Raw genomic sequence first — 17,177 nt, forward strand, 5'->3', positions numbered from 1 at the left:
GTTTGATTTTAAGCCCCCATAATTCCCACTCAGAGTGAGTGGCTTCTGATGCACTCCTCACACAAGGATCTTACAATAGGACAAAAAGCCTGAGGCATATTTGCCCAAAGCGCTGAATAATCGCTGCATAATAAGTCCCTATGTGGAATCCATTAACATGCAGAATCTGAAAGCATCTGGTTCAAGGGTACAGCTATTTCAGTCAGATAACAGTCTTGTATTGCCTACCAAAATTGTTATACAAGTACCTTAAATTTTCAAATATCTGTCCTGAAGCTTAAACTGGACCTACATTTCTGTGGGTAAATAGTTGTAATAGTACTCATTACCAAGATGACACTGATCTTATGCTCTGTTTAACTATTGATATAGCATACTAGAAGGCACACCTGTTGAATAAATTCAGAAGATATTATGTGATTATTTACAGGATAATTCTCTAACATCCCAACAGTACTATTATTCAGCTAAGACATCTATGCCTTCTAGTTTGAAACCTGTTCACGGTCATCCTTCTCTATCCTACCCTCCATTTCACAACCCCATGCAACAAGCCAAACACAAACTCGGTCATCTCAAGGATTTTAATAGCACTGGCCAATGAGGAATAATAAAAACAAGTAGAAATAAAGTAATAAAGGCAACAATATCAAGATAACATAGAAGTACTCATTCCTGCTAATTAAATGAGGTAGCAAGCTGACTAACTCATGGGGCTGAATTTTTATTTTTAATTGTTTCTTAACAGCAGAGAATCATTTTCCCAGACTCATTAAGAAAACTGCTTTCAGATGAAGTACATAAGCAGAAAGGAAGGAAAAAGATAACCATCAGGTAGCTCTGAAGCTAGTATTTGCTTTCTACTTGGACTGACACCAAATTAAGGTAATTTGCTTAAATTTGATGTTCAAACAAGCAGAATGCTCCTCTGCTGAAGATGGGCTGTAGTGCTGTAACTCAGGAAAAACTTACCCCAGGAATCTGTTTAGATCAATAATTTATATGGCTGCACATGGAATGTAAGCAAGACAACCAAAGAATTAAAGTGAAGACCTGCCAGTGGATCAGTTTATAGCTGCTAGTCCACTGTCATTAATTACATGATAGATGCCTGCAGAACTATCTGGCCTCCCAACAGATGCAGTTTAGATTGCATCAGTGCCAACTGATCCCAACCAGGATTGGGGTATTATTGTTGCAGCCAGCTCTATTTTAGGGCTCAACCCAAATCCTACCAAATTTGCTTAGAACTTACCTTTTGATTTCAATGCTAGTTAGAGCAAGCATTTAACTGGGCAAAGATTTACCCCCCCAAAGAAAATGAAAAATTGGTGAGACCAAAGTTCCTGATCACTGTCCATAACTGGACTAAAAGCAAAAAGATTTCTATTCCTTTTGCTTTCATATCACTTGAAACATTTAAAGTGCAGTTTATGAACATTTCTGGAAGCAGAAATCTGCAGTTTGAAGGTAGCTTTTCCACTTAAAAGATGATTCATTATTAAAAACAGGTCGGTACCATCTTGAGTAACAAAAAAAATTACTATAAAAATAGAGATTTGAAAATAGACTGAATTCACATGTACCAGGTACCATTTCTAGTGTAAAATTGGTTTAGATTATGAAAAATATCTTTCCTTAAAAAAAGCATAGGCTTACAGTTATTATCCCTAAGAAGGTCCACAGAATTCCTTCAGTACCTATTAAACATTATACTCTAGGCTTTTTGACAGGTGGGTCCTGCAGACTGAACTTGGGAATTTCACATGAAGAAGCAAAAGGAATTCTTTTAGCTGACACCTTCTTTCCAATTGTTTCAATCTGAAAGAGAAAACACATTTAGCACGAGTGTGACAGGCTAACATAATAATGTCAGTTTATGAGGCATCTACAAATTAAATCCAGGACCATGACTACCTTTCATGAACACTAGAGTAATACAAGCCACAAAGCACAGTATGCCCTGGGACAGTTTCTGGGATTGGAGTTGCAAGGAGGTTTTTTAAAAACAGCCTTTCACAGGTGCCTGTTTTGCCTATTTAAAGCTGCATCTTACCAATTTGAACATTCATGTGCCCCAGCTTCCATAGGACTATCAGTACAAATATCGTAAAATGTTTCTGGGTATCCATAAAATGTGGGTTTGGCCTCCTTCGTCTAAAAATTCATACCCAGTAAATTAGGATAGAAGAGGCTTTTTCCCCTCCGTGATGGAGTGGGTTGTTTTTGAAATGATACAACTCAAAGGCTAAAAGGCAGCCAACTCTAAGAGAAGGCATGTAACAAAGCCAACATACACATAAGCCAGGTACTGCAAAATTCAAATGGCAAGACAGGTTCCCCCAATTTCTAGGTCAGATTTCTGTAAATCACCAAGGACAGTGCTTGTAGAAGACAAAACATCAACTAGCAAAACAGTTCAGTCAAACAGTAAATAAGGAGAGCTGTAGCTTTCCTCTTGAGTAAGCAGCACAGGTCAGATGCAAAGCACCAAATGTCAAAATACTTCAACTGTTTTAAATTTAACAGAAATGCAATGAACACATTCTAGACAGAAATCTGAGTTAACTCTGAAAAGAATTTTTTAAACAGTCATGTTTGCTGTATATACCAGGTTTGCCCATAACAACTCCAATTGACTGGTTAAATCAATTTATACAAACCTATTCAAAGTGTAAATAGTGTATAGTTTAAGCAGGGGAAAATACCAACAGAGAAAGCCCACAGCCATTATGCAAGTAATCACAGAACTCAGGAGTACACAGAATGAAACACAGTTGAAACATGCATCTGATACGGCTTACAGATTTTGTTCTGATGGTGCCTGGCTGAGATGCTTCTACCAGATTATTCAGAGAATTGGTGATTTTTGTCTTAGTCAAATTCTGTCTATGCTAGAAAGGCTTCAAGCCCTTCAATCAAGGTTTACTCTGCTTTCCCCACTTGAGACCTGAGCAGATTTTTTCCTCAAATCAGAAATTACTTTACCTAGAATTAGAGCTTCATGTTCATATTTCCTGAATTAAGTTTCTACTGTGGAAACAGGTTATAATTGAAATGGTAGGTGTGTTTAAAGTTCTTTAAACTCTAGTTTAAGAAAAAAATTAAAACTGTTCAAATTCATAGATTTGGCTCATATAATTGAATTGCTACTGGCATCAGGCTGTCTATGCAACAACTTTTAACTAGGGCAGTTAAAAAGACTGGAGACCTAAAAAATTAAATTTTGGGGCTTTCTATTTAAGACAAAATAATTTTTATTATTTTATAGAGAGAATATAGTTCAATTATTGAATGCCTATATCCTGATATTCTAGATAAAAACCTAGATAAGAAACATCTATGACAAACTGAATTTTAGACAGCAAATTCACAAATTGGTTTAAAATTCAACTAGAATTTCATAGAAGAAAAATCTTCCAAGAGCTATGAAACAAAGATACAGTCTCTGATTTGAAAAGTCTTTTAAGCCACAAACTTCAGAAAATAAGTTCTTAAGAGAAGTATCACATTGGTTACAATTTGATATATAATTTGCTATTAGCTTAGCAAAATGCTTAGATAAGTTAAGTATTTGCTTCTGGGTCCTCTTTGGTGTAAACACACACCACTGTTTTGATTTTCTGGCTGATATTAATCAATCACAAAGAACTAATCAATCGCCTCCCATATAACACTTCATCATTTCACTAACTTATTTTCAGATACATCTTTGCCTGCTATGCTTTAATCTCCAGTGTCAGCCTGACTTGTTGTGCAAGACCTCAGGGAGAAGAGTCCAAAACTTCCCTTAATAGTCTGTCCAAGTAGAGGATTGAACTAGCTGATAAACATTAGTTACCTGCATTACACCTTGTCTGGCTTTAAGTCTCATGCCTTAGGTAAACCTGCTTATGTCTTTTGTGAAGAGCAAAAAGGGTGTTTACAGCTTACATTTACTTCTGAAGGAAGTATGTTTTGCTGTCCTGGTACTGTCAATTTCAAATGCTGCTTTTTTGTTTGGTGGTGTTAAAATAAGTTTCCAGGTAGGGGCTGCAGCACAGGTTATAAACCAAATGCTAAGCTCAGCCCTTCTGCTGGCTGCTAGCAGCAAAGACTGCAGAACTTGAGGAAACCATGAAGGTGCTAGTTTTGGAGAATTAATTTAAGAGTGAGATTTAGCAGGTTTTTTACATCTATCATAACTCTGCATGATTTCCTCAGTCCAAAGAAGGACAACATGGATTCAGATGCTAGGTTTATGGTTGGACTTGATGATCTTAAAGGTCTTTTCCAACCAAAATGATTGTATGATTCTAAGGCACACTTATGCTGCTGAACATTGATGGCATAGTCTAACGTAGCTTGGATTCTAACAGAGCATCAACCTATGAAAACAGTAAGGTAATGGAGGAAGACAGCACTAGCAAAAAGACTTAAGTACAGATGGGTTTAGATTTAAATCCTCACCAGAAGATTTTTTTTTCCCTTGCTACTCAGTCATTGGAGAGGGAGAGAGCACAAGAAGGAAGAGAGCAGAAGGACAGAAACATAAGCATCACCCAGGTGATTACCTGAAAGCCAATGACTTGTAGCTCATTGTGAAGATCATCCAGAACTCTCCTACCATCAAAGATAAATGCAGGCTTCAGCATCTTCTTATGAATACGTTCATAATCCAACTCCTATAAAGGGCAATTAGAGCAGAAAGTTATGGTACTTATTGTTTTTTTTCTTTAGTTCAAATTGAAGGTAACATTTACCTTAAACATGTCCCATTCAGTGCAGATTACAAGGGCATGAGCTCCATCACAAGCTTCATAGGGATCTTTACTGATAGTGACCAACCGAGACACTGTAACAGAAGGAAAACCAAGTTTTATTCTGCACACATCTTTAGCATCAATCTGGTGCACTCCTGGCAAATAAGTCTCCTCCTTGCTCTACACAAACAAGGAGTTTCAAGTCACTGACCCAGAGATGTTTTCTATCAAGACGTTTGTCACTTTGATTTCACTTATTTAAATGAAAGCAGCTTGTACCTGGCATCTGAATAGAGTCAGAGCACTTAAATGTTTGAAGTTAAATTTGATTTAAATTTGATTCAAATTTGATTTAAACAGTAAAGAGCATCTCTAGAATTACAAGTTACTATGGAGCATTCAAATGCCAGCTCTCACAAAGGTCATTCGTTGCCTGTACAAAAGCAGCAGATCACAATTCCTATTTAACACTCAGTTCACACTAGAGAAGATACACATGGCTCACCAGGACCTGCCTTCATCCTCTGCCTGCCTCAGCAGCTGCCAAATAATGTAAACGCTTTACTTATTCATTGCTCATTTTCCTCCATTCTCTTCACTTCTAGAAGCCTGATCTATCCTTCTGCCCCATCCATCCATTATCTCCATACTCCCCCTCTGCAGTAAGGAGAAAAAATCCAAACTAACCCCTGCCTCTCCCAAAGAAATTTCTAGTCATATATGATTACTTTAAAGTCTTCTTGAATTTAAGGGAACAAATGAATTTGGGAGTGATATGGGGGAAGGGAGAATGCTCTACAGTGAATTCCAGAATTATTTCTTTACTTCTACTTTAGATATGCAAGGCAAGAACTAAGGCAAGATAGGACTCAGTACACAAAGGAGCTGACAGAACAATGCTAGTCTCTTCTACTTCTGGGCATTCTTTGTTTTTCTTTTAATTATGCGGAGAGAAAATTCTTTGCATGTATTCAAATTAGTATTTATCATAAGAAAAATATACAATAGTCCAGAATTAGCATTTATCTATATTGGGGGAAGTGGGAAGAGTTACAGTAATCCTCTGAGCTATGACAATCTAATCAGGGTAATCAACAGCACATCATTGCCATGGTGAAAATGTGAAAAATAATGTATAGTACTTAAACAGACCTTGTGTATTTTGATGATAGGGTGGGGAGAGAAGGGGGGAAATAAATTTTACACAAGCATTCTTACCTTGGTTATCTTCTGAAACACCTGGATGTGAAAGATCCAAGATGATTTGTTCCTTAGGTACTTTAGGATCATAGATATGGAGCTTTGCTCCTTCATCCATTAAATACTTGCTAATGTAGATACTGGATGACTCTCTAGGGAAGTGAATCAATCAGTTAAAGAACCAGGTAGCATGTTCTAAGTAATGGAAGTCTTCAAGAGTCATGATATGCAGTGCCAGAGCTTTTATATCAGTTTTATATTAAACATCTTAGTGGTAATCCACACCAGAAAACTTGAAATCTTGAGGGACACCAAGGACAGTAATATGAAAAACAAGCTTACATCTCTCTTGCTGAATCATGCAAGAGATACTAAGCCCCAGGACTCCTATTGACCATAATTAACACAGCATCAAGCTTGTAAGCATTCCCCACAAGCTGCAATTGGAGGGTTGTATCAAGTTTGAGCTTCACAGGAAAACAGAATTAACCACCTTTGGGAAACAAAGTTAAAACTTCAGCTTCACACAGCCATTTAGAACCAGTTGCAAAAATGTTTGCATTCTTCTCTATGGAGAACAGAAGGACCCTGACAAAAAAAAAATAAATCTATCTTTGCTTATGCAAGTTAGTAAGGACTAGAACGATCTGCTCTACTTCTGAATGATTCAGGTATGCTGTAGAGGTCAAAAATCAATTGTCTTACCTATTTAAGAAAGACTAATCCTTGTTACAAACCAATTCATCATAAGAGGTTAAGGGTACCATATCGGATCTATTTTTATTAACGCAATTCAGCTGGGGGGCTTAGCTGCAGAGCTAGCGATACGGGCAGGAAATCCTCGCTAGTGAACTGAATTTGCTTTCTTACCTTGTGTCCCCAGTATCCTTTTTGAATGCAAACCCTAAAATAGCAATCTTCTTATCAGTAACAGTATTGAACAAGCTGTCAATAATGCGGGAAGCAAATCTTCTTCTCTGATAATCATTCATGTCTATTACCTGAAATTATATGAAACATGATGGTACAGAAGGCATCCATTTTAAACTATGGACAGATTCTATTAACAATCAAGCCAAGCTACCCACACGTAAGTTTAACAGAGACTTAAAAGAGAGATCCAAATGTTTTTACTCTGTATCATAAGTAATCTAAAGATAAATTTAGTTATCTATCAAATTCTGAGACAAACCCTATTTTAAACAGTGACTGTAGATGCATATACACACATACCATCATGCATTATTTACTTCAAAGGCTAAGATTTTCTCAGATTGCCTTTTTTTAATTTTTACAACTTCTTGTATTCTAGGCAGAAACATGAAAGTAATTTCAGTGTTAAGAGCAATTGACATCACATGGACATCCCATTTCCAAACCTGCACTTCCTTATATGCTATGTATAACACTGTAAGAGGATTTTTAGCATTTTTAATCCACACTAACAGATTTCAATGCACAGAACTAGTGTGGTTAAACCAGATTTTTAAGTGCCTCACTTGTTATTACTTAAAGTGGGTTCACTCACTCTGTTCCTGTACTTTCCTCCAGCCCTTACCATACAGAGGGCACTAGATCACTCATAGAATAGGAAAGGTATGTTCCCCCATCAAGTTAACATGGACTGGAAAGAACTATACTTCTGTCTTGGTTTTGAGACTTTCAACCCAAAACAAGAATTAACAGCAGCAGCCTATGAAACATAAGGTATAAACTATACAGTAGAAGGATACTGGTGAACCAGATTTATTTGAGGAAAAGAAATAAAAGCAGTGAGATTTATGCAATTCAACAGGGTGGTGATGGGGAACAAAGGTAACAGTGTACAAGGTAAGAGGGACACACTTCTTTCTGTAGGTATGTTTTCAAGTAATGAAGATTTCAGTATGAGAGCCCTGTCCTGTCTAAAGGCCAGAGAGAATAAAAGGATTCTGGGGCTGCTATGATCAGCATATCCTCCAGAGTTTGCATCCTGTGTTCAAGAGTGATCTGAGGTCTCCCATGTGCATGTGCTGGGATGAGCTGCTGACAGCTCAGGCCACAAAGAAGGGTTCACACAGTTGCTAATAGGTGCACATGTGTGTGCATTATATGACTTGACCAGTGTGGGCTGGGGCAGATAGACCTCTGCTAGATGACAGTGCTCTGAGGAAGCAGAAGGTGCAGGTAAGGAGTTGTACTACATGAGCCTAACTTCACTTTATGAGCACTTTACCTGAGCCTAACTTCACAGCAGCTGTTCTTACTATGTGTCTACAGCTTAAGCCATATAGAAACACTGCAAAGAATTGCTCTTAAAACAGAGTAAGAGAACATAAAAGCATTAAAAGCACTTTAAAGCAGTCTGTTTACATTAACAACGGAAGTTTTGGGGCTTTTTTTAAAATAAAAAACCCACCTCCACACAGAGCAAACCATAAGTGTTCCTATGCTTTTGGGTTGCCAGGATACCAAGTAAGTTGCATTTGGAGAAGGACTGTTACTATCTCAAAGGACAAAGCCAAACCAATTCATCTCTTTCAAGATGTAGGTTAGTTCCTGCAGCTCCTGCCACTCCAGAGATCGTATGTTGTCTGCTTACATCTTATACTTAGTAAAAGCAGTAGTTCTTGAAGTAAGTATCAGAACACAGGGCTCCTTCTCTTTCCTACTGTTCCAATGCATCCAAGTCCTACACTGAACCAAACCTCTCCTGGACGCTTGCACAAGGTTCATGCAGTACGTTAGTCTCTATTCACTGATGGGATTGTAAGCCTCTCCACCATGGACTAGACTACCCTAATGAAGTACATTTTTAAGGAAGACATCAATCTGAACCTCTTCAGAGGTAGACAGCATAAAGCCCATGTCTTCCCTGTCCCAAGCAATTAACATAAGAGTTACAGTTGCAGGTAACCAGGCTGCCGACTAGCCCCTGGCTGGAGATTAAACTATCTAAACGTGATGTAGAAAAGCACTGGACATTATAGATAATGTAAGAAGCTGACAAGTCATGGTTATGGGGGGAACTATGAGCGAGATCCAGCCAAGCTTCAGATAATTGGAAGGAAGTATTGGGGACCTTTTGGGGAATAGAACCTTCTGAAGCCATCGGAGACTAAGTAACTCCATCAACAGTACCATGTGGCCATGATGACCTAGGTAATGGTAGAAGAAATACTGGACTTCAGTATGAATGTGACACAACTGACCAATGTTGAAAAAGTAATTATGGGCAGGTTGTTTATTTGGCCAGATTGGCATGGAGAAAAGTAAGGGGAAAAAAGGCTATCCAAAAGTACAATTAAAAAAAAGGAAAACTGCTAATAAGGTAAGCAAATCATGTGCTTGGTATTCTGGGGCCATCTGCTAGGCAGCCTTGCATTTGATCAACACAGCCTAAGTCAGGACAATAAACCAAAGCTTTTCATTTGACCATACCACATATGTCAAAGCTGCTTTCTCAGTCAGGACTGAGAAGAGGGGTGAGGTGCTTTCACTGGTTAATAGGGAAACACTTGCTAGTATAGACTGAGCATCCTGGTATTGCTGGATTGGTGCTAGGCTTGAGAGCATTTACATCTTCCCCACTATTCCTAAAATTAACCAGCGAATAGTAGCAACCACATTTAATTAAGAGAAGAGCAAGTTCTGCTGAGTTCTTTCAGAAAAGCAACTGTAAAAGCAGACCCTGAGGAAAAGACCATAAGATCTGAATTCAAAGTGGACAGAGATAATCAAGTGCAAGAAGACAACAGGAGTCCAGGCATGCTTTACTTCACATTTTCTACTGCTACTTCTAGACAACTTCCAAATCCATTTGATCCACACAATTTAATTCACCCCAAAAAAGCCAAAGCACATATGAGCATCAAATGCCAGTGTTAGGCTGAAGGCCCCATGATCAGCACTAAGGTATCTGCCCCTTAAAGCTGAGACACAGACTGTCTGTGGACAATGCTCAAAAGCTCAATGCCTGAAAGCTGAATGCTGAAGAAACAACACCCCCTTAAAAAAAATAGTAAAGAACGTGTACCTGTTGCCAGTAGCGAGCTACTTCAGGTAAGTTTAGTGCCTCACAGAGGTACACTAGATTCAAGACATCTTTCTGAAAACAGCTACCTCCAAACCCTGAAAAAGAAAATGGTTATTTTACAGGTGACTAAGGTACTATTCTAACCCAATCTTTGGAATCAAGTAGTTTTTGGCAATCATTGATACAGTCAGCATTATAATTTTTCTAGTATTTCAATGCTAGCAAATGAAAACCTTACTCTCAAAATTCAGCTCCTGGACCTACTTACTCTGCCAGTTACAGAAACCTTAAAATCTGCATCAGGTCCCACTAAATCAATGGAAGCTTTAACCCAGTCTCAGGGAAACATATAAGATAGCCCCCCCTTTTTTTTTTTTTTTTATTACAAGCGGGTGGATAAGCCTCTGGGTTTGCTCTCCCCCTACCTAGAGATTTAGATTAATATTTCTCAGAACAAGTATGTTAAGATTAGGTTCTTTCCTCCCCCACTCACAAATGGATATCTAATAATTGGCAAGAACCAAAGATCACCACAGCTGACTAAGGGAGAGCCAAGACAATTAATAGAGGGATCCTTGACCCCTAGAACTTTGCTGAGTAGAGTCCCAGAAGGAAACACATTGTACAAGGAATTATAACCACATAATAGGAATTTTGGTAATGTATGTTATCTACTTTTCACTCCTGCATGGACCCTAGGGGAAGTTATATTTAAAAAGGTTATTTTAAACTCACACTTTCTAGCACGAAGACTGTAAATATACAGATAGACTTTATTCTTGTTCTGGAAGTTTGAGAGTTTGTTGTACTGATCACCACTTTATCACATATTACTCTCTAGTAAATCTAAACTGAATTAATCCTACAAATCAGAAGTTGCTATCACACATTCTGACCTAGAAGCATCCTCTTCCTCAGGCCACTGACAGCAACTCCAAACAAAATTGCAGCAGTTACAATTGGGAAGACATCTTGGAGAGCACTATCATCACTGAAGCTTCAGAAAAATAAAGCAGCTTTTCTTTCCAGTGTCCCAGGCAGGATAAGACATGCATTCTGAACTCCTGAGTTTAAGATTGTCTGGGTCTAGAGCAACCTCAGCCCTAGACATTTTACCACAAAAAATGATTTATGCTAGTACTTTACAGCAAGATTTTCACTCACTTGTGCTGTAGATTTGAGTATCAGATCACTTACTTCAAAACACTACTAGTAGATCTACTGCACTATTAAACAGAAGCCCAGGGAAAAAAAAAAGGGATTTTTTGCATACCAACACTGGCTTTGAGAAACTTATTTCCAATTCTTTGGTCTGTTCCAATAGCTCTTGCTACTTCTTCAACATCTGCTCCTGTAGCTTCACACAGAGCACTGATTGAGTTAATGCTGCTGATTCTTTGGGCAAGGAAAGCATTAGCTGCCTGTAAAAACAAACATAGTAAAGAGAACTTGATTTTTCCAGAAACCAAGATGCCCACAGACCAAAGGGAGGTACTACTGGAAGGTTTACTTCAGCATCTGTGTAATTCTGTTGAGATACAAAATGGTAACATAACTAGTTTAATCCATAAATGCCAGTTAATGGCATCTAAACAAAACAATGTAATGCTTAACTTGCAGAGTTTGAACTGTTTTATGATGGTAACCAGTTCCTGCAGCACTGGAGGTTTAAGTAATACCACAGCAGAAGTGAGAATAGGATTTCATTAAAAGTTGGTATCATCTATTAGCTCAGTTGAGGTAACTGGAAAAGATGAATATCCTTTGACATATATAGTGGGTCCTCCCAACCTCATCTGTCTTTCCTAGTTGCATCACCCAGTGTCAGTGAACTTCTGCTTCTGAGCTTTGTCTCACACCCTTTGCTCATTGCAAACAACAGCAGTGAGTAATACTAACCAGTTTAGAAAGTTCTGATGACCAGGTATTGGTTGTGAGGATTTTTTCTTTGGGCACCCAGTGTTCATAAACAGCACAAAGAGCACGGACAGCTTTCTGTCCCTCTGGAGAATCATCTCCACCGATAAGCACCCTGTCTGGGTTCTTCAGATCCTTGATGGCTGTTCCTTCTGCAAGGAACTCTGGGTTAGACAGCACCTACAGGCACAGAAACAAAGAATAACAGATAAAAGACAAAAGCAACAACCAGCCTTTAAATATACAACTCAAAGGTTACGCTTACCTGCAAATCCAAGTTAGGCTTAGTATTAGCATCAAAAATCCGACGAATGCTCTCTGCAGCACGTACTGGAACTGTGCTTTTCTCAGTGACAATTTTATAGCCATTTGAATTTTGTACAATTCGTCTAGCACAAGCTTCAATGTATTTCAGATCAGCTGCTCGGCCTTTTCCCATCCCGTAGGTCTTTGTTGGAGTGTTAACCTAGTTACAAATACATGGAGGGAGAAGAAATGTTACAGGTCTCTTATACAAGAGGTACTGACAAGGTGAAATTGTTAAGAATGACAGACATTGTCCTTCCTGGAGTCCAGCTTGCTTCTACCCCAGAATTATTCTAGCTACCATATCACATGAACAGCTATTAGCTTTCTCAATTACTCATTTTGTCTTCTAAAGCAAGCTCATTGGCCTCTATTCAAATAGAATTTAAACAAGAGCAATTCATAGCAGCTCTGCAGTCTTTGGTGAAACTTAGTCCTATTCTGGAAACACCATTAATTTCTTCACAATTGCAGCCAGCCATCTTTTGTTTCCTGTCCCACATTAGGAGTGGGAAAATTCATTTAAGAATCTTGCAGCTAGTGAGGCAGTTATAGTTTAAACCCACTTTGCAGTGAAACTTAAGTGTAGAGCTGATGAAGACTGCTATACTGAAGTACACAGAAAAGGCAACATGAGGGAAAACACGTCATTTAGATTAAGACAGAGGGTCCCTTTCATTACAAACTGAAAGGAGAAATGGCAACATGTAAAACACAACAGCATGTTTTAAGCCATGGACAGGTGGCAATATATGGGCTGTATTAATGGCAGTCATCCAGCCAAGTAGCATTCATTTTAGAATTAATGAACAGAGAAAAATACTATCAGAAAGAGAGTTCCGTGCTGAGGTGCCCTAACAGAGAGAAGCTCTCAAGAAAAGAGGACTTAAGTAAAAAAATCCCTCAACTATGGCCTATCAAGATAAATAGCAATCAGTTGTTTTAGATTCTGCATTAGCAACAAAGTTCTAGATTATAGAAGGTCACACTTTATGTATAGTAAAGCTACAAAACATTAAAGTCAGTCCATCTTCCATTAATGCACTGTTTTTTAAAAGCTTCTAGAAACAAGTCATCTTTGTAACCCAATAATGTATATGACTTTGCACCCCTATCTAAGAACTGTATCAATATTATTGAAGTCCCATAGACTTCAGTAGTGCACTGCAATGACAGACCTGCACTGTATTCTGCTCTAAGACCACATACATATAACCAAGCTAAACATCAACGTTATCATTTCGACTTAGAGCCTGTTCATTTGTCAAACGTTCTACTGGCTTTAAGTTAAAAATAAAAACCTTACTGAACACTTTTCCCACAGTAAACAAAGACAAGGAGAAAACTGACACAGTGACATGACATTGCTAACTGAATCTATATGACAAAACAAAAGCCTTTTCCTAGTATGAGCAACATAATGATAAAGAAAAAACCCCAACAGACAAACACAACCACCTTCTGCCCCTAAACTTACAGAAATAAATACAAGATCAGCTTCTCTAATGGCATCATCAATACTGGTAGAAAAGAAGAGGTTTCTTCCTCGACATGATTCTACTACTTCTTTTAACCCGGGCTGAAAAAAAGCAGAAAAAACAGCAGTTAAGTTTAACGCAGTTATAAGAACAGTGAACTGCACGCCCAAACAAAGAGCATATCATTTCAGATACAGAAAGACTTTTTTCTTCTGTGAGCCATGTTTTCAGTCTGCTAGATGTAAAGCTTCTGTAGATTTACAATTGAAAAAAATAAAGCCCTTTCTTATTCAAAACACTCAGAATGCTGTCTTGAAACTTCCAGCCACACCAAATTGTTATTAGCACAACCAGAGTTTAGGCTCCAGTTATACCCATGCTCAATTCTATTACCATGAACAACAATTAAAGAAACACCCACAGAATGATGTTAAGCAGATTCAAGAAATCAAGTCTTACAATATTTCTTGAGCTGCAAACAAAAGAGATGGTCTCAACTCTCCTTTTGCCTCAGAGATTCCATGATTTCACCAACGTCAGACCTAAAACTGATCCAGCACACAAAAAAACCCCCACAAAGTCTTCCATCAAATGAGCAAGCCCAGATCCAGTGAAAGGCAGACAGCAGAGACACAGACCACTCCTTTTGGCAACCACTCATCTTTGGACAAGACTCAACTTATCATTGCGTAACACCTGCAGCATGGAAGAATCACAGGCACAATTTGATGACATTCTTTCCAGAAACACATACTGTGCCATAACACCTTTCCTTTACTTAACACCTCCACTCAGACAAGAGGAGTAGGCCATGTGTCCATGAGCAATCCTCTGTATTAGAATGGCCTACAAAAGAATTTAACTATGATATAGTTGCCACAAAGAGGCCTTTACTTTCTGTTTGAAAAATGAAGTTACACACTTTAACCTGGCAATCAAATCTCCAACTTGAGAGATGCCTATCATGACATGAGATATCTGAGTAAGCACCAGAAAAGCTAAGTTCCACTGGAAGGAGAGAGAGGAAAAACAGCAGTAAATTTATTGTCCTTATTTCATTTGCAATACAGTTAACCTCATTCCTAGTAGCTGGTACAGTGCTGTGGTTTATATCTAGTGTGAGAATAATGTTGATAACACACCAGTGTTTTAGTTGTTGCTATATAGTGCTTATCCCAAATTAAGGATTTTTCAGTTTCCCATACTTTGCTAGTGAGGAGGTGCACAATAAGCTGGGAGGGAGCATAGCCAGGACAGCTGACCTAAACTACTCAAAGGATATTCTATACCACAGAACATCATGGGAGGAGTTGGCCAGAGGTTGGACCACTGCATCAAGTCAGCAGGTGGTGAGCAATTGCATTGTGCATCACTTGTCTTTTCTTGGTTTGTTTTTTTTTTTTTAAAGAGATTATTAAATTATATTTTATTGTAATTATTATATTTTAGAGATTAAACCATTCTTAACTCACAAATTCTACTTTTTTTCCTGATTTGCCTCCTCATCCCGCTGGAGCGAGAAGTGAGGACACACACTTACACAAGATGTTTTTGCTGTGTCACTTTATAACAAATACCTACTTAAAAGGAAAACAAAGGTCAGCACAGGAAGAATAACATGTGTTACAACCCATCAAATATTCAAACTATGGTCTTAACTGGGATGTAAATAGAAAGGCAGTCCACTATACAGTTTCTGACACTGGAAAGAAAATACCCAAAACAAAATACAAAAAGCCTCACTGTGCAATGACTCAATTTTGCAACTGTCTGAACTAATTCTTGGCAGTTTTTGTACATTCTTTGTACACCATTCCAGGAAACAGATGTTTTGAGTTTGGGTTTGTTTTGTTTTTTTCAAACATGCCAAGACTAGCTCTACTTTAACTCATTCAAAGTGTTTATAGAAAACAAAGTACTTGTTTTCATGACTTTTATTCATGTCTCACCTGCTAATCTGAGCATTATACATATTTTCCCTTTGAATATGTATGACAAAGGAGGTCTATTCATCTTCACTTAAAAGTGTCACAGTGGAGGTTTGGTTTTAAGAGAAAAAAAACGCATTACTGTTACAGCACAGGCAGGATTCAGAAGACTTCTTAAAGCAAGATAGTAACTGTTAGTACCAAGCAACATGCCCTGTCTTTGGGAGCCAAGTGAAGATAAGTTTTCCCTCCTAGGGAAAAGAAATCAAACCTAGAAAAAAACTCTCATGAAAGAATGAAATTTTAAAAAGAAAGCTCTTCTTTAAGGGTGAAAAAGAATAAAAAAAACAACAAGTGCTAAAAGAAGCAAAATTTAAAAATGCTTTATATATTTTCAAAGTAAAGTGATTCTGTAATGAAGGAGTGACAGTGTGACCCATTTACAAGTAATTTTTATCTGGCCTAGTCTTCCCAGACCAGATTGGAGGTTTATGGTCCAAGTCAACTAGGAACATGACTGTCCCCATCTTACAACATGGTTAAGATGGGCAGCACTGATTGGACTTTGGCAGTATTCAGCACAGGAATAAGGCCTACCACTCAGTATTACACATTCATATTGTGCTACAACACAACAGGTAATATCCATAATTAAGAGGACTATGTTATGATTAAATTGGGTCCCAAAGGAAAATCAGCATGATTTAGCACAATTCACTATATATACACACACAATAACATTTTTTTCTTACTAGGTTCTTCATATACAATCCTTTAATACCTGCCTGCACCAGATGTAATAAGTTATTTCAAAAATGTGGTTTAATGAACAGTACTGACAAGCAGCTGTTCCAGAATACTCTCTTTGAAGGACATCACTGTGCTATACTTATCAAGCTTCAGAAGTGGGCCATGTGGAAATGCCATGTGGTGGGAGGGAAGCAAATCCAACACTAGCTGGAAGAAGAGACAACAGCAAGACAACTTTACCTCATAGATTGGGAGTGTATCTGAATTCCAGGCATTGATTCTGGCCTCATTGACATCCACAACAGTAACTTTGATACTGGGACACATCTGTGCAATAACACTACAGGTTGGCCCACCAACATAACCAGCACCAATGCAGCAAATCTTCTTGATTTCAAACATGATTGCTCTAGTATGAGGAGGGATGAAAGACAAGAATATGAAGTTATAAATTAAAATACTGGCCAACAACTCAAGGAAATAAGAAAATTAATGATTTGAGATTTTATCATGCTGCCACTGAGAAACATTTTCTCACAGCTCATCTCTCGAAATGAGCCGCAGTTCCTCCCTCCCGCCCGGGAAGGCTTTGGAGCCTGCCCCGCTCCAGGAGCGCCGGCTCAATGCGCGTTAAGGAAGCGCTTTCTGCGGTCGCTGTGAAGCCTTGCCAGCGTAAATACCACCCCCTCGGGCCGAGGAACCGCCGATGCCACGATAGTCCGCGGCAGGAGCCGAGAGCACTGCCGCAGGCAGCGCACAGGGAGAAGGACCGGCACAGCCCCACGGCGGGCAGAGCCGCGCCAGGCCGGGACCCCCGGGCCGGGCCCGGCCCCTTACCCTG

At 38.6% G+C, this 17,177-nt stretch overlaps 1 protein-coding gene across 1 annotated transcript; it reads right to left on the reverse strand.

The window, feature by feature from the left end:
- Nucleotides 1-569: 569 nt before the first annotated feature.
- Nucleotides 570-16,740, reverse strand: UGDH (UDP-glucose 6-dehydrogenase). The gene is made up of 11 exons (XM_026847178.1): nt 16,577-16,740; nt 13,658-13,759; nt 12,140-12,340; nt 11,857-12,054; nt 11,231-11,378; nt 9,958-10,052; nt 6,813-6,943; nt 5,961-6,094; nt 4,743-4,834; nt 4,554-4,664; nt 570-1,821 (listed from the first exon to the last, which is right to left on the reverse strand). The coding sequence occupies exons 1-11, from the start codon at nt 16,736-16,738 to the stop codon at nt 1,711-1,713; spliced, it is 1,485 nt and encodes a 494-aa protein (XP_026702979.1). The 5' UTR covers nt 16,739-16,740; the 3' UTR covers nt 570-1,710.
- Between the last annotated feature and the right edge of the window lie 437 nt (nt 16,741-17,177).

The sequence above is a fragment of the Athene cunicularia genome (assembly GCF_003259725.1).
Source record: "Athene cunicularia isolate RWA chromosome 4 unlocalized genomic scaffold, athCun1 chr4_part1, whole genome shotgun sequence".
NCBI lineage: Eukaryota > Metazoa > Chordata > Aves > Strigiformes > Strigidae > Athene > Athene cunicularia.